Source organism: Malaclemys terrapin, chromosome 20 (genome assembly GCF_027887155.1).
Source record: "Malaclemys terrapin pileata isolate rMalTer1 chromosome 20, rMalTer1.hap1, whole genome shotgun sequence".
In the NCBI taxonomy this organism is placed as follows: domain Eukaryota; kingdom Metazoa; phylum Chordata; order Testudines; family Emydidae; genus Malaclemys; species Malaclemys terrapin.
In genome coordinates, this window is record NC_071524.1 from 16,266,431 (window position 1) to 16,291,876 (window position 25,446).

Sequence of the window (25,446 nt, forward strand, 5' to 3'; positions counted from 1 at the left end):
GGCTTTTGGGTCTCTCTCCCTCTGACATGAATGTATAAAGGGAAATCGAATTTTGTGCAGAGCCGTAGATGGTCCTGGTGCTGCGGAGGTATTGGCCCATATTCTGTCGGTCTGGTGTAAATCCAGAATGACTCGCTTGACTTCAAAGGATCCCTGTATAAACACCTGTCCTGCCCCAGAGGTGGCTGCATTTCAATGCTGACACCATCCCAGGATCCTTGTATAAAGAGTTGACACAACCTACTCTGGGGTGGTGTCATCTCAGTGCCGTCCTAGAGGGAATGGGAGGGGTGGGCGGCAGTGTTAGGCAGTGGCTTATGACAGAGACCCAGGTTCAATTCCTGTCTCGGCTGTGGACTTCCTGTGTGACTGTGGCCACAGGAAGTGGCCCTTAGCTGCTCCCTGCCTCAGTTTCCCCATCTGTGAAACGGGGATGGTAAAGCTGCAGGATAAATCTGTTCAAGAGGGTGAGGCGGGTTGAGATCTGGTAAAGAAGAAACGGGCATCGTTGCTGTTACTTATAGACGCGCTGGTGCGACTGAGAGCGGATTTAGCCGAGATCAGAATCCAGCCCGAGTTTCCTTCCCCTTGTGGGACTCGCCCGCTGGCTGCAGTGCGGACAGGCTCAGCCCCCGAGTCAGAGGTTTCTCGCCGGCAGGCGAGACCATGGCCCTCTGCGCTTGGCGTGCGTCACTTCAGGAGGGCAGCTCTGTGTGTCTATCCCCATTCTGCAGATGGGAAAATTGAGGCACGCAGCGGGAGGAGTGACTGGCCCCAGGTCAAATTGAGATTCAGTGGCAGACTTAAGATGAGAACCCAGAAGTCCCAACTCCCGCCCTCCCCTGCTGTAACCACTAGACCCGACTCTCCTCCCAGAGCTGGGGCAAGCGCCAGCCGCCCTTCCTCTCCTCCGCCTAGGGTGCCAATGCTGGAGCAGGCCGGGCGAGCTCCTGTCAGAGGCAGCAAGACCAGGCGAGCGGCAGGGTTACGAAACCCCTTCGGCTGCAAGACCGGAACAGACACAAACCAAACAGCATCCTGGCTCGGCCTGCAGGGAGGGGCTGGGGGCTCTGGCGTCCCTTCCCAGTCGCGCAGGGACGGAGCCGGCGTCGAAACGGCTCTGGTGCCCGTGGCTGAGCTGTGGAGGGAAGGAGCAGGTACGTGCTGAGCCGCAGAAGGGAAGTAGAGCTGTCGTTGGCAGATAGGGACTAGTGATTAGAACAAGGGTGGGGGCTGGGAGGCAGGACTCCTGGGTTCTGCCCCTGGTTCGGGGCGGAGGGGGGGTGTGTGTGCATGAATGGGGCTGTGGGTTGGAGCAGGGGGCTGGGAGCCAGGACTCCGGGGTTCTGCCCCTGGCTCTGGGAGGGTGGTGGAGGTCAGGACTGCTGGGTTCTGCCCCTGGCTTTGGGAGTGGGGATGAGGTCTCTGGGTTGGAGCAGAGGCGGGGCTGGGAGCCAGTTCTCCTGGGTCCTGCCCCCCGCTCAGGGAGGTGAGGGGGGCTATGGGTTGGAGCAGACCTGGGGCGCTCCCAAGTCTAGCTGACCGTGGTATTAGCAGTCGGGCTTTTGTGAGTATCTGCGGTGGTCAGACCGGGACAGGGGAACTCTGCTTCCCTTCTGATCCGTCCCTTCCTGCTGCTGGGAAGGAAGAGCGCCCCCAACTGCGCCCCCAGCCCCGCTTACGGCCTCGGCCTCCCCCCCAGCCAGCCGATCTCACCTGCGGACGGCTGCCCCTAATTCAGGCCGAATTCCCTGCTGCGGGGCAGCTGTAATTCACAGCTCTGCCTTTCCCCGGCTGTGCCCGATGCCGTGGGGCGAGCGGCTGGGCTGGGCCCTAGATCGCCCACCTTTGCCCCCTGTCTGGGTAACCGAGTGAGTCCCCCTGGTGGAGGTGACGGGGAAGGACCACTCCCCCCTGCTGGGATAGTTCTGGGAGTGGGGTGGGGTAGAGTGTTTCCCGCTCTTCACCCACAGCCCAGCCCGCGGCCAGAGGCCGGCCCCAGCCGGTGGAGTTTTTAGCCGGGGAGGGAAAGTGGCGACGTGTTTTCCTGTCGCAGGCCGAGGGTGGGAGGAGACGGAAAGTTACCGAGATGCTGAGCGAGGGGAGAACGCGCAGGAGCACTGGGGGCTGGGGGGAGGGTTTGGATCAGATGGGCCTAAGAGCCCAGTGCGGGCAGACAAAGCCGGGATACCAGGCTAGATGGGCCCATGGCTCTGATGTGGGGGGAGAGGAGCGATGGAAGGTCTGGGGGAATTGCTCCAGTAGATCCTTTCCCTCCCTCCTCCCCCCCCCCCCCCCAGTCCCCCGACCCGCACAGGCCCCAGCGCTCCCGGGGCCGGCCCCCACCTGAGCTTCGCTGCGTAGATCTGAACTCAGATAAAGGAGGCGCGGGAGGAAATGCGAAACGTGCACCCTGTGCGGGCCTCGCAGGCTGGGTCCCTTCTCACAGCATCCCTGCAGGGCTGTGCACCTGTCGGGACAGTCCCGGGCTCCCTCCACAACAGCCTTGCCGGTGCCCCTCACTCCTGATCCCCAGCCCAGCCCCGGGTCCCGCCCAGCCCTGCCGGTGCCCCTCACTCCCGACCCGCAGCCCACTGCTAGCCCAGAACCTGGATGCCGAAGAACCTGGCCCTTTTGCCCACGCTATCCCGGGGGGAGTCGCCTGAGGGCACCCCGCCCGTGTCGCTGGCGCTCCCAGGTGCCAGAAGTGTGACACCCAAACGCGCCGGTCCCTCCCCCTCCTCTCTCGCCTTCACACCGCGCCCCGCGGCCTTTCCCCTCCGCCCGGCACGGCCCAGAGACCACGTGAAGGCTGCCGGAGGTATAATAACCACAGCCCTGGCATCGCAGCCTTCGCTCCTTCGTGATCACCTCCCCCTCGCGCTCGTCCTCGCCGGAGATCTCCCCGCCGCTGCTTCTCCCTGCCCCAGGTAAGAGCCCCCTGGCTTTGCTGCTTTCTTCCTTCGCTGGCTTTCTCCCGGCGGCGTCTGTCGGCAAAGGCCCTGGGCTGGGCCCAGGTGCCCGGGAGATCTGGGTGAAGGGGTGTGGATCGTGGAAAGAGGGCCTCATCCGCAGCCCACGGGACTCCCAGTTGCTCCACTCGGGCATCAGACAGAAGTCTAAGCATCTCCGGCTGGATGCCTACCAGCCGCAGGGCCCGTCATCCGTCGTACGGCCAGCCGCACCAACACACAGCCCAATCGGTGGGGTCCGACATCTGTCAGCTCCCTCCCTGTAGCTCAGGCTCAGAGGCAGAGTGGCCCAGGGGGCTGGGATTCAGGAGAGCTGGGTTCTGGCCTCGGCTCTGCTGCGTGACCCCCGGCAAGTCATGGCTCCATGCCTCAGTTTCCCCTCCCACCCTTTGTCTATTGAGAGTGGAAGCTCTTTGGGGCAAGGGGCTATCTCTTGCCCTATGTCTGCACAGAAGCCAGGGCAAGGGGGTTGCGATCTTGGTCAGCATCTGTGCAGCACCGGGGCCCTGATCTTGGCTGGGGGCCTTTTGGTGCTACCATAATGCACCTAATAAATTACAAACCAGTTGGTGAGCCCGATCTCACTCACGCCCCCAGAGTCTCTCTGGGCGCACGCTCACGGGGGAGGCGATGCTGAAACCCACCCAGATGCCAGGGAGAGCGCAGGAACTGAAATAGGGGTTGCCATTACCCAGTGACTAAGCCTGGGGATGATTCCGCCTCCCCTGATGACACGCTGGGCAGATTGAAACCAGCGCTGGGTTGGTTTTGAAGCCCGGTGGCCCCCCTTTGGGAATATGGGCTTGCAGGTGGGAGGGGCGGGGTGGGGGGTTAAGGCTCCCTCGGGCTTGGCCGGGGAGCGAGCGCCCCATAACTGGGCCCACGGAGGGGTCGGGAGAGGGCTGTTAACCCTTTACAAGCACACTCTAGAGACGGATGTGCCAAGGGGGATGCCAGGGAGTTTCAGGGGAGCAGGCGGCTCTCCGGGGCCATGGAGCCAGGACTCAGTTGCGGTCCTGTCCAGGGCAAGGTTGAGGGGTGTTGGCTCTGTGTCGGGGGGAGCTCCCGCTCCAGCAACCAACAAAGGACTCCAGTCTCCAGAGATGTCCATCCCCTATTTGATGTATGTGCCTGTAGCACTTAGAGGCCCCCGCTGGAAGTGGGGACCCCCATTGCACCCCTGGAAGAGCTAGGCCCTGCCTGGAGGCGCTCCCAGGCTGAATAGCCAATGCCTAGGACCGGAAAGTGTCAGGCCGGGTCCGATCCTACAGGGCTGTTATCCCGCCCGTGGGCAGTGGTAGCGCCACGCGGAATCACGGTCCTCCGGAAACAGGAGGTGTGCGTTGAGGAGAACTGACCCCCAGTGACATACCCCAACACAGCTCGCGAGCCAGCTTTGTCTCTCTTGTTAACCAGGGGACAGGCCCCTGCTCGGACCTCTGTGCTGCACAGAGAGACACCTAGCGGCTGAAGGGGGTAATGCGAGTGAGAGTAACACTGCAGCAGGCAGGGGGGCAACACCCCCCCACAATGGTCCTTTACGCCCCCCCCCTCCCCATTACAAAGTTGTCTCCTGCTTGCAGAGGGATCTGGCACCTACATGCATCCTGGGACACGGGTTTCCGAGCAAGCCGCCTCTGCTGATGGGTTAGTTACAGCTACTGGGCTATAAAGGATGCCTCACGTGTCTGCCGAAGAAGATGTCGATCCTTCGGGGGCTGGGGACAGTGATAACCGGTAAGCAAACCTCTAGACGGGAGTGAGTCTGTGTAGCCAGCCAAGCTTTGGACAGAGCATGTGTAACCACTGCCCTCTGCTGGATGGCACCAGGGCCGCTGCTGCGTGTCATATGCCCTATACTGCTCCCAGCCAGTGGGGATTCTGCTTTAGCTCGAGAGTCAGGGGGTCTGAGCAAGAGGACCTGGGTTCTAGCCCCCTTGGCGGGAGGGCTGGGGATTGGTCAGACCCCGTGTGGGGTTGTGCTAAGCTCTGCAGCTTCTCCCAGCCCTCGCTCTGCTGTCTGGGACATCCAGCAGCAAAACTTTGCCTTCGGGGGGCCCAAGACGGGGGGTGGATGGGGACAGTGAGGCCAGGGCCAGACGGGGTGGGTGGGGGAAACTGAGGCCCGGGGCAGTGCCATGGATACGTTTCCTTCCTGGTTCGGTGCTTCCCAGTTCGAGCTGGGAGCGGGTTTGATGGGATTTCAAGATGTGTGGGTATGCAGGGCCCGGCGAGGGGGAGGTGTAGGCTGGGGTGCAGGGGGTGGTGTATTCATGCCCCCCCCCGATTTACACACTTTTCAGGAAGCCCTTTGAACGTATGTTCAGGCCATTGGCTTCGGGGAAGCCCCCCACGGCTGGGCCTTCACCTCCCCCCAGTCCCTAGAGGCCTGGAAATCCGCCATGGTGGGGCGGGAGGAGGAGAGCGTGGCTGGGTGGCTTTTTCAGCAGTTACAAAGGGTGTGTGGGTGGAGGGAGCCGTCACGTGGTGGAGCCGCGTTCCTTTCGTAGTGGGGCTGGGTAGGCGTCCCTCGCAGGAGGCCGGGGAGTTGTGTGTGTGTCCGTCCGTCCCACGCGCAGCTCGGCACCAGGAGAAGCGATTCTCTGTAGCTTCCGGCTCTGTTTGGCAACGTTTAGGGTCCAAGTTGGGGCCAGAGCAGCCCTGGGAAAGGGGGTAACACTACGGTTACGGGGTGCAGAGAAATTTGGGGCCCCTGGATCATCAGGTATGCTGGGGCCCTACCCCCGTTTCACCCCAGTTACAGATTTTTTGGGGGGGGGCTGATACTAGGGTCCCCCCCCGTCAGTCCCGATGGAGTGTGATATAAAACATTACAGTAGCACCTAGACACCGCCACTCAGACCGGGGCACCTCTAATGCCAGGCACTGCAAAGAGCCCCCCAACTAAGATTGTCCCCCCCCATCATGCCAGGGCTTGGCCTGATCCCCTCACCACTTAGGTTGGGGGGATCCTGTTATCCTGGGAGCTGCACTAACCCCCCTGACCAAGATTGGGGCCCCCCATCGTGCTGGGCACCGCACAGACCCTCCCCAACCAAGATTGGGGTCCCCCTGTCATGCCAGATGCAGCAGCACCCCCTCCTTTCCCCCCGCCAGATATCAGGTCCCCCATTGTGCCCGGCACTGCACATGCGCACAATAAGAGACGGTCCCTGCCCCCAATGAGTTTGCCATCTAACTAGACAAAGGAGAAGGGGTGTGGCGCCTGTTTACAAGTGGGGAAACTGAGGCACGGTGCGATGCCGTGCCTCACCCAGGGAGCTGGGGATTGACCCAACATGCCCTGAGTGCCATCCAGAGCCTTAAATGCTCGACCCGCGTGTGCATGTGTATTTCCAGGGGTTGCTAAGGTCCTTAGGAACAGATACAGTGCGGAGAGGTCTTTGCCTTGGGCAGGGGGGTAGAGAACACCCGCACCTCCTGCTCTGAGGAGCTGTGGGGCTGGGCTGGGATCTCCTGTGACCAGCTAGAACCCAGGCATCCGGGACACCCAGCCACGGGCTTTTCATGCCCCGCTAAATTCAGCTACACGAGCAGGAGCTGGGACAGCGCTGCCACATCGGCCAATGGGACGCGAGCCGGAGGCACCGCCACCCCCTCTCATTGGCCGGACGTACCGATGCCCACCCCCAGCTCAATGCCTCTCGTGTGTTTGCGTGCAGCCCCCAGCGCCTGCTGCAGAATGGCCAGTGCGAGGCCCCGGCGGGAGGCCAGGCCCCGGCGGGAGGCCAGCCCCCGCCCCCCCTGACGCTCCTAGACAGGCTCCTGCTGACCCGGGGGCTCTGGCAGTTGCTCACCCTGCGCCCGGAGCAAGCCACGGAGCTGCTAAGGATACAGCCGCCTGGGGTAAGTGGCTGGCCAGTGGGTGTGGGACCATGCAGGGCTATAAGGTGGTGGCTGGGTGGAGCTCTAAGGTGGGTGTGGCTCTGAGATGGGCAGGGCTTTAAGCTGGAAGGTGGGCGGGGCCAGAAGGTGGGCGGGGCTGTAAGGAGGCGGCTGGGTGGGGCTGTAAGGTGGCAGCTGGGGGGCTTGGGGCTACACCTCCCCCCCCTTTTTTTTTTTTTTTTAAATGGAGATATCGTATCTCCTAGAACTAGAAGGGACCTTGAAAGGTCATCGAGTCCAGCCCCCTGCCTTCACTAGCAGGACCAAGTACTGATTTTGCCCCAGATCCCTAAGCGGCCCCCTCAAGGATTGAACTTTCAACCCTGGGTTTAGCAGGCCAATGCTCAAACCACTGAGCTATCCCTCCCCCGTGGAGGGCTGGCACTGGGGTGACTAATGCCCTGGGGCTGCCATTAGCACCATTCCTGGCTGGCAGGGGTCAGACTGGGAACTGCAAGTTTCGGGGACAAACCAAGGCCCTGTTGGGCGTGGAGAGAGCCAAACTGCCCCCCCATCTCAGCTGGGGACCCCACAAACTGGCCTGCAAAGCCAGACCCTAGTGCCCCACTGGCCTGCTCCCTTTCAAACCCGCCAAACTCTCTCCCGTCCCCAGACATTCCTGGTGACCGGCGCGGGAAGCGGGGAGCTCAAGGCGCTGTCGGTGCAGAGCAGCGGAGAGGGAGCCGGAGCCGGAGGCGTCTGCTGTTTCCAGATCAAGGAGGACGGCTCAGGTAGGTCAGGGCAGCCCCCGGGAGCCACATGTCTGGGCTCGTGCAGCGTGCCAGCAGAGCCAGGGATAGAACCCAGGAGTCCTGACACCCAGCCCCCCGGCTCTAACCACTAGACTCCCCTCCCAGAACCAGGGAGAGAACCCAGGAGTCCTGGCTCCCAGCCCCCTCTGCTCTAGCCACTAGCCCCACTCCCCACCCAGAGCTGCCCCCATCCCTGAAGGGCGCACCTCCCCCCATCACGCACCCACATCCCCTCGGCTAGGGTGCTTTTCACCTGTCTTGGGGTGGGGGCAGGTTACTAGGTCTTTAAGAGTTGAGTGGGGTGGGGGTGGGGAGTCAGGAGTCCTGGCTCAAACCACTAGACCCCACTCCCCTCCCAGAGCTGGGGATAGAACCCAGGAGTCCAGACGTCAGTGCTTCCTGCTCTAACCACTAGTCCCCACTGCCTCGACAGCAGCTGGATGAGACAACGGGCCCATAAAGTCCTGAGGTCTGTGACGTCGTTTCCTCCTGTGTACAAGAAAAGGGAAGGGCCCCAGCTCTAGCAAAAGCCCGGAGGGGGAAGGATCTGATGCCATGCTGGGGACCCCGGGGAGGGGCTGCGGACTAGACCCACCCACCTCCCAGGACGCAGCCGGCTGCTCCCGGTGGCAATGCTGCTCTGGGTTTCAGCACCAGCCTCTGAGCTTCACCCCTGCCCAGCTCATGCTTCCTTGGTGAGGTATGTGGGGCAGGAAAGGGCAGCGCCCAGCTAGGGAGGACTTCAGTCTAGTGGTTAGAATGGGGGGGCTGGGAGCCAGGACTCCTGGGTTCTATCCCTGGCTCTGGGAGGGGAGTGGGGTCTAGTGGTTAGAGCAGGAGGGGCTGGGAGCCAGGACTCCTGGGTTCCATCCTGGCTCTGGGAGGGGAGTGGGGTCTAGTGGTTAGAGCAGGGGGGGCTGGGAGCCAGGAGTCCTGTATTCTCTCCTCAGCTCTGGGAGGGGAGTGGGGCTAGTGGTTAGAGCAGGGGGGTGGGCTGAGAGCCAGGACTCCTGGTTCTTTTTTCCTAATTCACTCTGTAGCCTTGAACAATTCTGTTTCTCGCTCTGTGCCTCAGTTTCCCCCCTTTACAACATCTTAATGGGGAGGTTAAATCATCCCCCTTTTTAGGATAGATGGGGTAAACTGAGGCACGGGAAGATGGCAGCTCTTGGCCCAAGGTAATACAGAGGGCGGGAGCAGGGAAAGGGATTGAATCCAGGACTCCTGGGTTCCCATTCCCAGTCAGCAAGTCCTTTCCTTCTTCCTGGTAAAGGAGCCGAGGATGGATGGAACCCAGGTGTCCGAGCTCCCTGTCCGGTGCTCCTGCCAGGTCTATGTCAAAGGTGCATCTGGCTTGACAGCCCAGGGGGCTTGCAGGTTGTGGACATCTCATGGCTGGGGGTGTTGGAAAGGTGGGGGACTGTGAATCTGCTAGGGAGAGGAGGCAGCTGCCGGAGGTGGAGAAGGCGCAGTGTGGGGAGCTTGGCTTGGTGCAGAGCTGGCTAGGGGGAAACTGAGGCACAGAGCGATGGCTGATCTGGGCCCAAGGTCAAGCAGGTGGATAAAAAAATCCCCCCGCCTGGACTCCTGGGTTCCATCCCCAGCCAGAACCTTCGTCAGCCCCTGGGTTAGTGATATGAAGGCCCCATCCGGGCCTGCGCTGGCATCAGGGCAGTCTGTCGTAGCTTCCTCCTCGCTTCTAGGAAGAGTCGGGGCAGCTTATCTCTGCCGATCTCAGCGGACGCGTTCTGTGCCCGGGGCGGGGGCAGGTGGGGTAGCTCGGGGCAGTCCTGAAGGGAACAGACCGGGGTACGGCCACGCTGGAGCCAGCCAGGGCCTCGGGCTTGCCCCTGAGGGGTCAGTGTGGACCAGGACTGGGAGCATCAGGAAACAGCCGAGGCTTGTACCTGATTTAAAGGAGTGCCGGACAATGCCAGATAGTGGTTAGAGCCGAGGGCAGGCGGGGGGGGAGGCTGGGAGTCAGGACTCCTGGGTTCTCTCCCCAGCTCTGGGAGGGGAGTGGGGTCTGGTGCAGAGGTTCTCAAACTCTGGTCCATGGCTAGTTCCCTCTAAGGGCCGGACTGGGCCCCTATTCCCTGGGTGGCCGCACATGAGAGAATGACGGGCCACCCAGCAGACACCCGTGTAAGGTGAGGTGGTGACCTTGGCGGGAGGAGAGGGCAGTGGGGTAAGAAGAGGGGGTGGAGGGAATTTGGGACGTGTAGGGCTGCGGCGGGCAGAGGAAGAGGCGACTTTCCCCAGCTCCAGGGCTGTGGCTGCCGGGGAGAGACCCCCCTTCTTCCCAGCCCCAGCTGGGGGGCTGCCACGGCTCTGCCATGGACCCTCCGCGTCACCCTGCTCTAACCACTAGAACCCACTCCCCTCTGATTCACCATCGGGCACATGGGATCAGGGAGGGTTTTAGGCAGTCTGGTGCTATGGGGAGCACAAACTGGGGAGCGGGTCTGGCACTGGAGGCCTTGGCACTCAGATCCCCCCCCGCCACACTCACACTTTGGAACCGACCTGACCTGTGACGTGCCCCACCCCAGAACAAGCCGCTTCTTAGGAGCTCAAGAGACTCTCCCAACTGGGGAAAACTTCCAGCTGGCTTCTGCTGTCAGGCGAGCCCCCTGGAGCCCCCCCCAGCACCTTGGGGCCTGCTCTGTGTCTCAGACCCCATCTCTCTCTCTTCTAGCTGTTTGCCTGGAAGGGTCCCAACTGCGTTTCCTGGGCCTACTGGAACTGGTTGCCTTCCTCTCCGTGAGCAGGTGAGCGGGGCTGGGGGCGGGGGGGGAATGGGAGGGGACAGGTGACACTTCCCCTGAGTCTCTGCTCTCCTGTTCCCAGGGCTGGGTCTTTGCCTCTATCAGTTAGGGGCTGGGAGCCAGGACTCCTGGGTTCTATCCCCAGCTCTGGGAGGGGAGTGGGGTCTAGTGGTTAGAGCAGGTGGGGCTGGGAGCCAGGACTCCTGGGTTCTACCCCAGCTCTGGGAGGGGAGTGGGGTCTAGTGGTTAGAGCAGGGGGGGCTGGGAGCCAGGACTCCTGGGTTCTACCCCAGCTCTGGGAGGGGAGTGGGGTCTAGTGGTTAGAGCAGGTGGGGCTGGGAGCCAGGACCCCTGGGTTCTATCCCCAGCTCTGGGAGGGGAGTGGGGTGTCTAGTGATTAGAGCAGGGGAGCTGAGAGCCAGGACTCCTGGGTTCTATCCCTGGCTCTGGGAGGGGAGAGGGGTATAGTGGTTAGAGCAGGTGGGGCTGGGAGCCAGGACTCCTGGGTTCTACCCCAGCTCTGGGAGGGGAGTGGGGTCTAGTCCTGGCTCTAACCACTCCTGACTCCCCACCCCATTTCTGGTGAAAAGCACCCTAGCCGAGGGGATGTGGGTGCGTGATGGGGGAGGTGCGCCCTTCAGGGGTGGGGGCATCCCCGACCTCTAGCCCTGCGTTCGGGGAAGCGGAATTCATGGGCGCGGGCCTGGGTTTGAGGAAGCTGCGGGGGTGGGGGCAGGGTGGCCACGGTGACTTCTTCCTGCAGCTGCCCAGTGTGGGGCAGGCCCCTCCCCCGCGGCACCCCTGCTTCTTCCATTTCAGGCGTCTGGGGGGGGGCTGGATGGTGCCAGGAGGGCAGGGCCCTGGCCGGTGTGGGCATCCGGGGGGGGCTGGATGGTGCCAGGAGGGCAGGGCCCTGGCCGGTGTGGGCATCCGGGGGGGGCTGGATGGTGCCAGGAGGGCAGGGCCTGGCCGGTGGGCGTCTGGGGGGGCTGGATGGTGCCAGGAGGGCAGGGCCTGGCCGGTGTGGGCGTCTGGGGGGGGCTGGTTGGCGCCAGGAGGGCAGGGCCTGGCCGGTGTGGGCGTCTGGGGGGGGCTGGTTGGCGCCAGGAGGGCAGGGCCCTGGCCGGTGGGCGTCTGGGGGGGGCTGGTTGGCGCCAGGAGGGCAGGGCCCTGGTCGGTGTGGGCATCCGGGGGGGGCTGGATGGTGCCAGGAGGGCAGGGCCCTGGCCGGTGTGGGCATCCGGGGGGGGGCTGGATGGTGCCAGGAGAGCAGGGCCTGGCCGGTGGGCGTCTGGGGGGGCTGGATGGTGCCAGGAGGGCAGGGCCTGGCCGGTGTGGGCATCCGGGGGGGGCTGGATGGTGCCAGGAGGGCAGGGCCTGGCCGGTGGGCGTCTGGGGGGGGCTGGTTGGCGCCAGGAGGGCAGGGCCCTGGCCGGTGTGGGCATCCGGGGGGGGCTGGATGGTGCCAGGAGGGCAGGGCCCTGGCCGGTGTGGGCATCCGGGGGGGGCTGGATGGTGCCAGGAGGGCAGGGCCTGGCCGGTGGGCGTCTGGGGGGGCTGGATGGTGCCAGGAGGACAGGGCCTGGCCGGTGTGGGCGTCTGGGGGGGGCTGGTTGGCGCCAGGAGGGCAGGGCCTGGCCGGTGTGGGCGTCTGGGGGGGAGGGCTGGTTGGCGCCAGGAGGGCAGGGCCCTGGCCGGTGTGGGCATCCGGGGGGGGCTGGATGGTGCCAGGAGGGCAGGGCCCTGGCCGGTGTGGGCATCCGGGGGGGGCTGGATGGTGCCAGTAGGGCAGGGCCTGGCCGGTGGGCGTCTGGGGGGGGCTGGTTGGCGCCAGGAGGGCAGGGCCCTGGCCGGTGTGGGCATCCGGGGGGGGCTGGATGGTGCCAGGAGGGCAGGGCCCTGGCCGGTGTGGGCATCCGGGGGGGCTGGATGGTGCCAGGAGGGCAGGGCCTGGCCGGTGGGCGTCTGGGGGGGCTGGATGGTGCCAGGAGGGCAGGGCCTGGCCTGTGTGGGCGTCTGGGGGGGGCTGGTTGGCGCCAGGAGGGCAGGGCCCTGGCTGGTGTGGGCATCCGGGGGGGGCTGGTTGGCGCCAGGAGGGCAGGGCCCTGGCCGGGGTGGGCATCCGGGGGGGGCTGGATGGTGCCAGGAGGGCAGGGCCTGGCCGGTGGGCGTCTGGGGGGGCTGGATGGTGCCAGGAGGGCAGGGCCTGGCCGGTGTGGGCGTCCGGGGGGGGGCTGGATGGTGCCAGGAGGGCAGGGCCCTGGCCGGTGGGCGTCTGGGGGGGGCTGGATGGTGCCAGGAGGGCAGGGCCCTGGCTGGTGTGGGCGTCCGGGGGAGCTGGATGGTGCCAGGAGGGCAGGGCCCTGGCCGGTGTGGGCGTCCGGGGGGGGGCTGGATGGTGCCAGGAGGGCAGGGCCCTGGCCGGTGGGCGTCTGGGGGGGGCTGGATGGTGCCAGGAGGGCAGGGCCCTGGCCGGTGTGGGCGTCCGGGGGGGGGCTGGGTGGTGCCAGGAGGGCAGGGCCCTGGCCGGTGTGGGCATCGGGAGGGTCCTTGATGCACTCCCCCGTCTCCCTGCAGCCCTCCGCTAACTGGCTCCTGGTCTCTCTTGCTTGCAGGGACGTGCTGCCCCTCCCGCTGGGGCTCCCAGCTACCTTGCAACACCTCGGCAGGGCCGAGCTGGACACCTGCGCGGCCCTGGGCATGAGTGAGTGCCCGCCCGAGGGCGATTTCACCCCCAGCCAGGGCCTCCGCGAGGAAACCAGACACCTTCACTCGGGGGAGGGGGGAATGGGGTCAGGTCGGCTCAGTGTCCGACCTCTGTATGGAGCCAGGTGAGAGAACCCAGGAATCCTGGCTCCCAGCCCCCCTGCTCTAACCACTAGACCCCACTCCCCTCCGAGAGCTGGACAGAACCCAGGAGTCCTGGCTTGCTCCCCACCTCACCTCACCCCACCCCACTTTAACTAGTAAGGGCCAGAGCATGACAGTGGGGCAGGAAAAGTACCTGTGTCCTACCCTCAGCACACAGCGCGGACCCCCCCCCCCAATAGGTTCCGTCTGCCCAGGGGCTCACATCTGTCTCCTGCTGCCCGGTGTCCCTGGCAGGGTTCTGGAGTCCTCCCTTTAAGCCGTCGGCCTCAGGCAAGGAGGAGGAAGAGAACATGGGGTCCAGCCCCGAGCCCCCCAACCCCCCGGAGAGGAGCCGTCCGGCCTGCTGCATCCGGGTGACGTCGGAGGACGGGGCACTCTGCATCATCAACCCGCTCTTCCTGTCGGAGCACAGCAGCGAGGGCTGGCTCCCCGCCGGGGTGCTGCCCCCGTTCCACCCGCCCGAGAGAGGGGGCACCATCCGGCTGAGGAACGGGCAGGGGCCCGGCCTGTTGGACAAGCCGCTGGCGCCTGCCGCCGCCGAGACGGACCAGCTGGGAGCCCCGGAGCCCGGGAAAGAGGGGGAGCAGGGCAAAGGTCAGCACCAGCGGCCTACCGGTTTGGGGGTGGAGCTGTTGGTATTGGGGGGTGGGCGGGTGCTAGGACGCAGTGCGGTTGTGGCATCTGGGTAACACGCTCGCCCTGGCTGACCCTTTCCCCTCTCCCACAGGGGACCCCCCCCATATTGCAGGCTCCTGGGGGGTGGAATTGCCCTGCACTCAGGATTGGGGGTAGGGAGGGGGGGTAAATTCCTCACCCCAGAGCCCCTAGACCAGAAGGAGTTGCTCCCTTTTGCGGCGAGCCTTGTAGTAGGTTGTTATCCTGGGACTCCCGTCCTCTATGGGGCGTTGCCCGGGGCAATGCGCTCTAGGGGGCTGCCACTGGGGGAACGGGACCCCAGCCCCTCAGCGCCCCCGCTCTCCCCAGCAGGTGATGATGCCCCCCCGGCCTCCGTGAAACGGAAGCTGTTGGTGCGCCGGCCGGCCTGGAACATGTCCGAGGACTCGTCGTCCCCGCCGCCGGCCGAGCGGCAGGAGGGCCCGGCCTCCCCGCACCGGGTCTCTTGGATCGAGGGGGCCTCGGACGCCCCCTGGGCGCTGAAGAAGTCCCACTCGGAGTCCTCGCTGCTGGGCCCCCGGGACAGCCTGCTCCTGCCGCCCATCCCGGAGCTGGACTCGCTGTCGGTCAGCAGCGTGGAAGAGGAGGCCGACGCCCACCCGGCCACGCCCCGCAAGAAGCACCAGTCGGCGGCGCTGCCGGGCCGGGTCCTGCACCGGCTGTCGGCCGTGGGCAGCGCCCTGACCAGCTTCCTCTCGGCCGAGCGCCGGCTGGCCAAGCGGGTCCAGGAGCTGACGCAGGAGCCGGCCTCCTACGTGGGGGGCCTGGTGCAGAACTTCGTGGGGCACGTGCTGCGGGGCGGGGCAGCCCGGCACCCCACCAGCACCGACCTGCTGCAGGAGATCCGCCAGATGATCAGCAGCCTCAAGGGCTACCTGTGTGAGAGCTCGGAGCTGCAGGACGCCTGGGAGTACGGGGACCTCGAGGAGCTGGACCTGGGTACGGGGCGGGGGGCGTCCGCTGGGTATGGGGGTTGCTGGGTGGGGGGCATCAGCTGGGAACTGGGCATTGGGCTCAAGGGGGGAGGGTGCTCTGGGAGCTGGGGAGGGGAGGCATCTGGGAGCCGGGTTTTGGGTTCAAGTTGCAGAGGGCAGTGGCTGGGAGCTGGGTATGGGGGGCAGGAGGATGGAGGGGGTGGGAGGATGGGGATTGGCTGGGGATGGGGGACGGAGGATGGGGATTGGCTGGGAGCCGGGTACAGGAGGGGTGGGAGGATGGGGGCAGGCTGGGGGTTGGGTACGGGGAGGCGGGAGGATGGGGGACGGAGGATGGGGATTGGCTGGGAGCTGGGTACGGGGGGGGGCGTAGGATGGAGGGGCTGGGAGCTGGGTTCGGGGGGACGGTAGGATGGGGATTGGCTGGGAGCTGGGTACGGGGGGCCGTAGGATGGGGATTGGCTGGGAGCTGGGTACGGGGGACGGTAGGATGGGGATTGGCTGGGAGCTGGGTACGGGGCGGCCGTAGGATGGAGGGGCTGGGAGCTGGGTTCGGGGTGAGTGATGCAGAAGAAGGGGGACATTCCCCTCCCCCATGGGAGGAATTCTCAAGGCGGGACGGGGGCGGGGGGCTGGCTCAGTGGGTCCCACCTTGAGGTCACTGCTTTGGATCTAACCTGCACCAGCAGCCCCCCCCCAGTCATTTCCCACCTCTTCCCCCCCCCCATCCCCCCCGGCCCCTTGCATGGAACGAGCTTGTTGGGTCTCAGCCGCTTCCCGGCTGCACAATGTCTCAGCAGAGTGCCCAAGGCCTGACAGGCCACAGACAGATTTTCTCTCTTCTCCCGCCCCCCCCGCATCGCTGGGGTTGGGGTGAGATGTGCTGGGGGGAGGGGGGAAGGTTGCCCAGACTGCACCCGATCTTGGTTGGCTCTGGCAATTGGTGGGGGGAAGGGCCCCTGAATAGATTCCACCCCCCCCCCCCGAGACGGAGCCTGTCACGGGTAAGCTAGTAGCGCCCCGGGGTTATAAATAGCCCCTCCAGGAAGAGAAGCGCTGTCTATAAATGCAGCCGGAAAGGCCACTGTGGTCAAACCACCCCCAGCCCGCTGCAGCATCCGCTCCTGCTCCGGGGTGTCAGTGAGCACCTGGGCAGGAAGCCGAGGGCTGGGGGGGTGGCGGACGGGGGACTGGGGGGGCGGAAGGGAGGAGAGCTCTTAAAGGGGAACCGGGCCTGGCCCCTTGGTGCTGTGGGGGGGCCCAGAGACTCCCCCCACTCCTGGGGGAGGACAGCTTGGTGCCAGGGCCGGGGAGCCAGGGGCTCGGGCAGAGCAGTGGAGAACGGGTCCCAGCTCCACAAGACGGGGCGGCATTCGGTGTTAGCGATGCTTTAACGGAGAGAACAAAGTGCTCTGGGGTTAGGGTGTGTGGTGTCGCACTCCCCTCCCCCTCCCCGAGCTGGGGAGAGAACCCAGGAGTCCTGACTCCCAGCCCCTCCCTGCTCTAACCACCAGCCCCCACTCTCCTCCTAGAGCTGGGGAGAGAACCCAGGAGTCCTGGCTTACACACACACACACACACACACCCCCAGCTCTAACCACTAGACCCCACTCCCCTTGTCACTTTTGCAGCTGCCTCTGCCCTCCTGGGCCCCAGCCCCCATGTAGCAGGCCCAATGGAGACGAGGTTCCTAATCTGGAGCCCCCAAGCTCTTGCCCTGTGCTGGACACCCCCTGCCTGACCCCCCCGCCCCCTCTCTCCATCCCCCCACAGGCTCCGTGGTGGAGGCGGCCCTGTACAAGTGCGTCCTGAAGCCACTGCGGGACTGCATCTACGGGCAGCTCCTGGACTTCCACAGCCGGGACGGGAGCCTGCAGAAGCTGCGCGATCACCAGCTGACCATGAGCCGCCAGAGCCTGGCGGAGCTGGGGGTGACGGCCAGCGTCCCCGACGCCCCGGCCCTCGAGCGCATCCAGGCCAAGCTGCTCCAGATGCACCAGGCCTACTCGCCCAAGAAGAAGGAGGCCCAGCTGCTCAAGGCCTGCAAGCTGATCTACGAGGCCATGAACCACGGCACGGGCGGCAAGGGTAGGGGAGGCTGCTCGGGGGCGGGAGGTGGGGGGGCCCAGCACGAGGCTGCCCGGGAAACCTGCCCTCAGCTCCGGGGGAATCCCCGCTACCACCTGGGAACCCACTTCGCCGCCCCCCAAGATGGCGTCCTACCCCGTGTCTGCCCCTGCCCCTGTGAATTGTTTCTGAGCTGCCATCTCCGCCCCCCGCCTTGATGGGCGTCTGTTTCAGGGCGGGGGGGATTGTGTGGGATACTGTGGACATCCTGTAACTTGGGGTCTTGGGACTGGCCCCTGCAGGGGGGATGGGATGGCCCCTGCAGGGGGGATGGGATGGCCCCCACCCCAGGGAATTGGGACTGGCTCCTGCGGGGGGGGGACGGAATTGCCCCCCCAGGGTATTGGGACTGGCCCCACGGGGGGGTGGGATCGAGCCCCCCCAGGGTATTGGGACTGGCCCCATGGGGGGGTGGGATCGAGCCCCCCCAGGGTATTGGGACCAGCCCCACGGCGGGAGGATTGAGGCCCCCCCGGGGGTATTAGGACTGGCTCCCGCAGGAGGGACGGAATCGGTCCCCCCCCACCCCAGGGAATTGGGACTGGCCCCTGCGGGGGGGATGGGATTGCCCCCACTCTCCCAGGGTATTGGGACTGGCCCCATGGGGGGAGGATTGAGGGCCCCCGCGGGGGTATTGGGACTGGCCCCTGCGGGGGGGGACTGAATCGGTCCCCCCCACCCCAGGGTATTGGGACTGGCCCCTACGGGGGGGGGGGGGATCGAACCCCCCCAGGGTATTGGGACTGGCCCCACGGGGGGGTGGGATCGAGCCCCCCCAGGGTATTGGGACTGGCCCCACGGGGGGTGGGATCGAGCCCCCCCAGGGTATTGGGCCTGGTCCTACGGGGGGGGGGTGGGATCGAGCCCCCCCAGGGTATTGGGACTGGCCCCACGGGGGGGGGGATCGAGGCCCCCCCAGGGTATTGGGACTGGCCCCACGGGGGGAGGATTGAGGGCCCCCGTGGGGGTATTGGGACTGGCCCCTGCGGGGGGGGACTGAATCGGTCCCCCCCACCCCAGGGTATTGGGACTGGCCCCTACGGGGGGGGGTGGGATCGAACCCCCCCAGGGTATTGGGACTGGCCCCACGGGGGGTGGGATCGAGCCCCCCCAGGGTATTGGGCCTGGTCCTACGGGGGGGGGGGATCGAGCCCCCCCAGGGTATTGGGATTGGCCCCACAGGGGGGTGGGATCGAGCCCCCCCCAGGGTATTGGGACTGGCCCCATGGGGGGGTGGGATCGAGCCCCCCCAGGGTATTGGGACTGGCCCCACGGGGGGCGTTCTCACCATGTGTCTCTCTCTGCTCAGAGGTCTACGGGGCGGACGACTTCCTGCCGGTGCTGACCTACGTCCTGGTGAAGTGCGACATCGTCTCGGTGCAGCTGGACGTGGAGTACATGATGGAGCTGCTGGACCCCAGCCAGCTGCAGGGAGAAGGTCAGAGCCCTGGCCGCACCCCGGGGCGCCCCCGCTAGGGGTGAGCCTGCAGCCGGGCTGGTCGACCCGGTGGCTCGTGGGGTTGGGAGCCTGGCACTGAGGTCGAACCGTGCCCTGGTCAGTAGTGCTGGGCAGCCCCCGATGGCTCCTTGGCTGCGCTGAGTTTGTGGGGTCTCGCCGGACTTGGCGGGGAAGCTGGCGCTACCCGGCTGCCTTGCAGCTCAAGACAGCGAGTGAGAAGCAAACAGGCCATGGAGACTGTAGAGGGAGTCTCCCCTCGCCGGCAGTAGTAGTAGGCCTTTTATCCTCTCTGTCCGCCAGCCCCTAGCGGCGACGGGCATGCCCACGGGCCCCTGACATCTGAGCCCCGCGTTCCTCCCCCTCTTCTGCAGGCGGCTACTACCTCACCACCTGGTTCGGGGCTCTTTACCACATCAGCAACTTCCAGTCAGCCATGGTAACCCGGCAGATCAGCATCGAAGCGCAGGACTCCATCCACCGGTGGCAGCGCCGGCGCACCATCCACCACAACCAACACAGCCGGCGCCGCTCCCAGGTAGGGTCAGCTGCTCCGGGGAGGTCACCGTTCTAAGGGGGATTCGGGGGGCGCCTGGGTTCTCTACCTGCCTCTGGCGGGGGTGGTTAGAGTGGGAGGGAACTGGGGGGCAGGACTTCAGGGTCCTATGCCCAGCTCTGCAAAGAGAGTGGGGTCTAGTGGTTAGAGCGGGGGAAGGATGGGAGTCAGGACTTCTGGGTTCTATCACTGGGTCTAGGAGGATAGCATGGTCTACTGGTTACAACAGGGGGTACAGGGAGCCTGGGTTCTTTGGCCCTGACTTGCTGGGTGATCTTTGGGGTCAGTCCCTTCGCCTCTCTGTGACTCAGTTTCCCCATCTGTGGAAAAAATGGGGTCATCGGTTTATTCTGAGCAAGGACCCGCAACCGCGAACGAAAGCATGAATTCACGGTCGCCTTGGGAACGTGTCAAATGCGTAGCTCGTTAGGAAAAAAGACAGGAGGAGAGTGCGCCGTGCGCAGCAGGTGCGTGAACTGGCAATCTGGGATCCCAAGGAACCAGTCCCAAAGTGCGTAATACTACGGAGAAGTGGGTTCTCATTGTGTTTCAGAACATGTATATAAGCTAGCTAATAACTTTGTACTCCAGATGGGCGGTGCCCCCTACCTCTGGGGCCGATCGGCGCCACGTAGTGCTGCTGCTTGCCCATAAAGCGGAGTGACAGGTTCAGAGTCGAGCGTTCTACAGACCCATATTTTGGGGAAGCCCTTGGGGCTGGACGGACTAACGGGCTTCTGGGTGTTGTAATGAGCAGTCGCGCCGGTCTATGCGGCATTCCTCTTCCCCCTCCGCACGGAGATGGAATTGCTCAGCTGTGCGTGTGTCATAGACCCAACACAAAAAGCTAAGGGAGATTCTCCTTCATTGCCAGTGCTTTGGGAACAGAGGGGTCTGAGTTTTAGCCTCTCCCGCCATCCTGTTTATATGAGCAGCCCAGCGAGAGGCGGGCCCGAAGAGTTGAATTTGAGTGTAGCTACCAGCCATGTGTCTGGTCTTGTTTATATACACACAGCTCCTCCCAGGAGTCAGGGTTGTAGAGCCCCGCCTTCTTAAAGGCACAGCACCCTTATTCAGAGAGAATGGTGATGACGAAAAGCCAAGTAACAAAGCTTCACTTTATGTAAAGTTATCCAGTTTGTAAACGTTAATGAGTTAGTCACGGCTGCCTCGAATGGTTGACTGTCTTTCTCTTGATCCACCTGTGGTTGGTTATTAGGTGTATTACGGTAGCATCTAGAGGCCTCAGTTGAGATGGGGCCGCTGCCGTGCCGGGTGCTGTACAGTCCGAGGCAGCTCCTGCTCCAAAGAGCTTACACTCTAAATAGACAAAAGAACATAAGAACGGCCCGACTGGGTCAGACCAAGCGTCCATCTAGCCCGGTATCCTGTCTACCGACAGTGGCCAATGCCAGGTGTCCCAGAGGGAATGAACAGAACTGGTGATCATCAAGTGATCCATCCCCTGTCACTCAGTCCCAGATTCTGGCAAACAGAGGCTAGGGACACCATCCCTGGCCATCCTGGCTAATAGCCATTGATGGACCTGTCCTCTATGAATTTATCTAGTTCTTTTTTGAACCCTGTTATGGTCTTGGCCTTCACAACATCCTCTGGCAAGGAGTTCCACTGGTTGACTGTGTGTTGTGTGAAGAAATACTTCCTTTTATTTGTTTTAAACCTGGTGCCTATTAATTTCATTTGGTGACCCCTAGTTCTTGTGTTATGAGTAGTAAACAACACTTCCTTATCTACTTTCTCTACACCAGTCATGATTTTATAGACCTCAATCATATCTCCCCTTAGCCGTCTCTTTTTCCAAGCTGAAAAGTCCCAGTCTTATTAATCTCTCCTCATACGGCAGCCGCTCCATACCCCTAATTGTTTTTGTTGCCCTTTTCTGAACCTTTTCCAATTCCAATATATCTTCTTTGAGATGGGACGACCACATCTGCACTCAGTATTCAAGATGTGGGCGTACCATGGATTTATATATGGGCAACATGATATTTTCTGTCCTATTATCTATCCCTTGCATGATTATTCCCAGCATTGTTCGCTTTTTTGACTGCCGCAGCACATTGAGTGAATGTTTTCAGAGAACTATCCACAATGACTCCAAGATCTCTCTCTTGCGCGGTAACAGCTAATTTAGACCCCATCATTTTATATGTATAGTTAGGAATATGTGTTCCAATGTGCATTACTTTGCATTTATCAACATTAAATTTCATCTGCTGTTTTGTTGCCCAGTTACCCAGCTTTTGTAGCTCTTCGCAGTCTGTCTGGGACTTAACTATTGAGTAGTTTTGTATCGTCTGCAAATTTTGCCACCTCACTGTTTACCCCTTTTCCCAGACCATTTATGAATATGTTGAATAGCACTGGGCCCAGAACAGACCCCTGGGGGACACCACTATTTACCTCTCTCCATTCTGAAAACTGACCATTTATTCCTATCCTTTGTTTCCTATCTTTTAACCAGGTACTGATCCATGAGAGGACCTTCCCCCTTATCCCATGACAGCTTACTTTGCTAAGAGCCTTTGGTGAGGGACTTTGTCAAAGGCTTTCTGAAAATCTAAGTACACTATGTCCACTGGATCCCCTTGGTCCACATGCTTGTTGACTCCCAAAGAATTCTAGTAGATTGGTGACGCATGATTTCCCTTTACTAAAACCATGTTGACTCTTCCTCAACAAATAATCTTCATCTATATGTCTGACAATATTGTTCTTTATTATAGTTTCAACTAGTTTGCCCAATACAGAAGTCAGGCTTACAGGCCTGTAATTGCTGGGGTCTCCTCTGGAGCCCTTCTTAAAAATTGGCGTCACATTTGCTACCCTCCATTCATCTGGTACAGAAGCGGATTTATATAATAGGTTACAGATGACAGTTAGTAGTTCTGCAATTTCACATTTGAGTTCCTTCAGAACTCTTGGGTGATACCATCTAGTGCTGGTGATTTATTGCTGTTTAATTTCTCAATTTGTTCCAAAACTTCCTCTAATGATACCTCAATCTGGGACAGTTCCTCAGATCTGGTTTGGGAATCTCAGGTTTGGGAATCTCCCTCACATCCTCAGCCGTGAAGACCGATGCAAAGAATTCATTTAGTTTTTCTGCAATGGCCTTATCGTCCTTGAGTATTCCTTTAGCATCTCCCACCTAGACAAAGGGTGGGAGGAGAAACTGAGGCACGGAACGGGGACAGGACTTGTCCAAGATCACTCAGCAGGAATAGAGCCCAGATCTTGCAAGTCCCAGTCCAGTGCCCTACCCACTCTCTCTGTAATCTGATCTGTCTATGGTATGTACAGGGAGCCCATCACCATAGCCTCTGGTCTGCTTGATTTATCTTTTTCCCCCTCTCCTTCTCTCAGGACATCTTCTACGTCTCCTTCCAAGAGCCCTTCGCGAACCAGAAGGCCATCCCCGTCCCCGCCCACATGACAGCGGCCTCAGTGTGCGTGATATGCAGCAAGAAATATGGCGTCTCCAACCCGGAGGCCTATGGTCTCTTCCTGGTGACGGACAGCACCTCCCGCCTCCTGGCGGGGGACAGCCGCCCCCAGCAGATCCGCTCGGCGTCCCTCAAATCCCACTGCGGCTCCAGCTGCTTCGTTTACAAGCTGAAGGGAGAGGAGTCGGAAGCCCCGTTGGAGGGCGACGGCCCAACTCCTGCTCAGGAACCCATGTAAGGCTGGTAGAGAGACAGTGCAATCAGAGGCTGCCTGGATGGGAGCGTACAGTCCGTGCATCCAAAGTCCAGCGACCTCGGGACTGAGGCCGGACTCTCCCCAGAGCCTCCCGGGTCCTAATATCTCGGGACGCCTGGGGAAAAAACAAACTCAAACTTCCCAAGGGTCGGAGCACACAGGCGCTGGAGCGGCCAGCGGAAAGTGTAGAAGCCCCATTGACTTATAACTGGAGGGGACAATCCTACCGTGGCTGGGGCGTCCCCATCTTTGCAGGGCACAGCTCGGGGGAGTAGGTGTCCCAAGCCGGGGCGGCTTTTCCTTCCCTTGGAACTCTCCGAGCCTTGGGGCCGTGTTGGTCAGTTTGGCTCCCAGCTGCAGCCCGGGGCCGGGGTGTGGGTGGCTCGGGACGCTGCGGTCCGGAGCGCAGGAACCATGCAGCTCTAGCCGGCTGCCTGAGCGGGGGCGGGGTGGTCCTGTGCCATACACGTTTGGGAGACTGCAGCCCAGTGGGAAAGGGTCAGAAGAGCTGCCGCTTTGCGGGCAAACTCAGCCGGGAGGCAGGGGGAAAATCAATCCAATATCCTCTCTGGGGCAGGGCTGGCATATATCGCCCAAGGGGCATGGCGGGAGGGGGGGGAGGGGAGAGGCAGCTTGCCCTGAATCACCTTCCCTCCCAAGGGCTACACCAGACGCCCCCCCCCCCCCCCCATATCCAGAGGAATGTAACTAACCAGCCCGTTAGTTCCCCTCACAATCTGAGCTGGTTCCAATAACGTGCGGTGAGTTTTACCACTTCTCTCTAGGACCAGGAACCCAGCTCGTGGGAATCCCTGTTTAAAGGGGAAGTGACCTTAAACTCCTGAACGTTCTGCCTAGTCAGGGGCTATATATTTATATGACCTTCTCCCCTGTAAAGGGAGGGCTATAAAAAGGACTTTGGCCCGCTTGGTTACTCTTTCTTTAAATAAAAAAGGAGAACGTCTGAAAACGCAAGGCCTGGTGGAGCGTGGGTGGGCAGGTTTGTGGTTGCTATGCGGCGTATTACGGTACATATGCAGGGTGAGGGACAGCCCTGGCCCCTGAGGGCTTAGGCCCAGCTGCCGGCAATGCGAATTAAGCCTCCAAGTTCTTTTTGAGGAGCTGGGCCTAAATGGACAAAGGAGGGGAGGAGGAACTGAGGCACAAAATGGGGGTGTGACCAGCCAGGAATAGAACCCAGGTGTCCTGCCTCAATGAGTTTTTTCTGTGGCTGAAATGCAGCTGCCTCTGGGGCGGAGTGCAGCACTCACACCACTTCCTATAACAGTTTATGGCAGCAGGCCGTTGCCTGCAGCTTGGCTGAGAGGGGGTCAGTCAGCTGTCAGGGATATGTTTTTGCACTGGGGCATTTCAGCAGGTCTCAACGCAGTAGCCTGTTGTCTTGCAACCTCCCGCCTGCTCACCTTCCTAAGTGCTCTCCCATGCTGGGCTGCTTCTGTGCGGGGGGAGGCTCCCCTGGCAATGCTGCTGGCCCCAGTGCAATGCTGGGGAGCAAAGTGGGGTGCCCCAGTAGGGGGCGCTCTCCCTTCAGTCTCTGTGGCCCTCCATGCAGTGTCGGGGGGGCCTGGTGCGTGAAGAAGGGGGAGGCGCTCACTTGCAGTCCCGCTGGCCCCGGTGCTCCAGGACAAAGCCATCCATCTGTCGAGGGAGATGTACAAATGGGGGTCCTGAGCTCCTTCAATCCCCATGCCTGTCCCCCAAGAGTTGGGGGGGCTAGCCCCAGTGTCCAACCCCTGTTCTCATGCAGGTGATTCCATTTTGCATCCTTAAATGTCTCCTGCACTTTGAGCCGGTTACAGCCTCCTCCTTCCCTTCCTGTCCTAACTTGGCATGCAGCGTTGTGCACGTGCACACAGGGCTGCTGCTCCTCACCCCAGAGGTGGCTGCATCTCAGTGCTGTCGGTGCGCTCCCTGCATGAACAGCTGCTCTGCCCCCCCCCCCCCGAGGTGGCTGCACCCCACCTCAGCAGTGGGTGAAGGCTCCTTGTACAAACAGCTGCCACCTCCTAGCCCAGAGGTGGCTGCATCTCAGTGCTGGGTGCAGGATACTATGCTGTATAAACTGCCCCCCATGGCTCCACCCCAGAGGCGGCTGCATCTGAGTGCAACGTGCCCAATGATCCATCCCTTGAGTATCCCAAGGGCGTTTCACAGCCAAGGTTTGTCCTGCTGCTGCCTGAGGTGTCCCTGTTCTGTGGCTAAACAGCCGCTGACCGTCCCCAGGGCTCTCAGGCCAGCGCCCCTCCCCAGCCCCTAAACCCCACTTCACAAATCAAACAAGCAACACGCAGTTGATGTTGTGCCTCTTTGGTAGAGGAGGACACAGTGCAGATATCTGGCCACTGGGGACTGTCAGTCACACACAAGCTGATGGGGGCAAGGGGGTCTGTGACCCCCTGAAGAAATAACCTCAGTCAACTTGAGTTGAGCAAAGCTTGGAGGGTGGGGGCTGTAACTGGGGGGTCTAAGCAGTTCCCCCACAGCCCGGTGGACCCCAGCCAGGATTGTGGCTGTAGCATTGAATAGCAGCTCGGCGGGTCACCCCAGCAGGTAGGGTTACTGGGCCGGAGATTGTCTAAGAAGCTGGTTTATAGGGTGTGGGAGCTGATCTCAGTTCCCCCCACCGCCTGCTCTAACCACTGGACCCCCCCCAGAAGCGGGAATAGAACCCAGGAGTCCTGACT

General features: G+C 62.4%; 1 protein-coding gene across 5 annotated transcripts; it reads left to right on the top strand.

The window, feature by feature from the left end:
• Nucleotides 1–8: 8 nt before the first annotated feature.
• RINL (Ras and Rab interactor like) lies at nucleotides 9–23,667 on the top strand. Of its 5 annotated transcripts, XM_054010229.1 has the most exons (13): nucleotides 9–88; nucleotides 919–1,157; nucleotides 2,851–4,709; nucleotides 6,656–6,839; nucleotides 7,492–7,609; nucleotides 10,329–10,401; nucleotides 13,014–13,102; nucleotides 13,504–13,863; nucleotides 14,257–14,883; nucleotides 16,653–16,967; nucleotides 18,316–18,444; nucleotides 18,837–19,000; nucleotides 22,406–23,667. In XM_054010229.1, the coding sequence occupies exons 3-13, from the start codon at nucleotides 4,648–4,650 to the stop codon at nucleotides 22,721–22,723; spliced, it is 2,439 nt and encodes an 812-aa protein (XP_053866204.1). In that variant the 5' UTR covers nucleotides 9–88; nucleotides 919–1,157; nucleotides 2,851–4,647; the 3' UTR covers nucleotides 22,724–23,667. The 5 variants fall into 5 exon arrangements, with proteins under 5 accessions (XP_053866204.1, XP_053866203.1, XP_053866206.1 ...); XM_054010228.1 differs by having other exon boundaries at nucleotides 82–1,157; XM_054010231.1 differs by having other exon boundaries at nucleotides 82–1,157; nucleotides 4,556–4,709.
• Nucleotides 23,668–25,446: the final 1,779 nt, after the last annotated feature.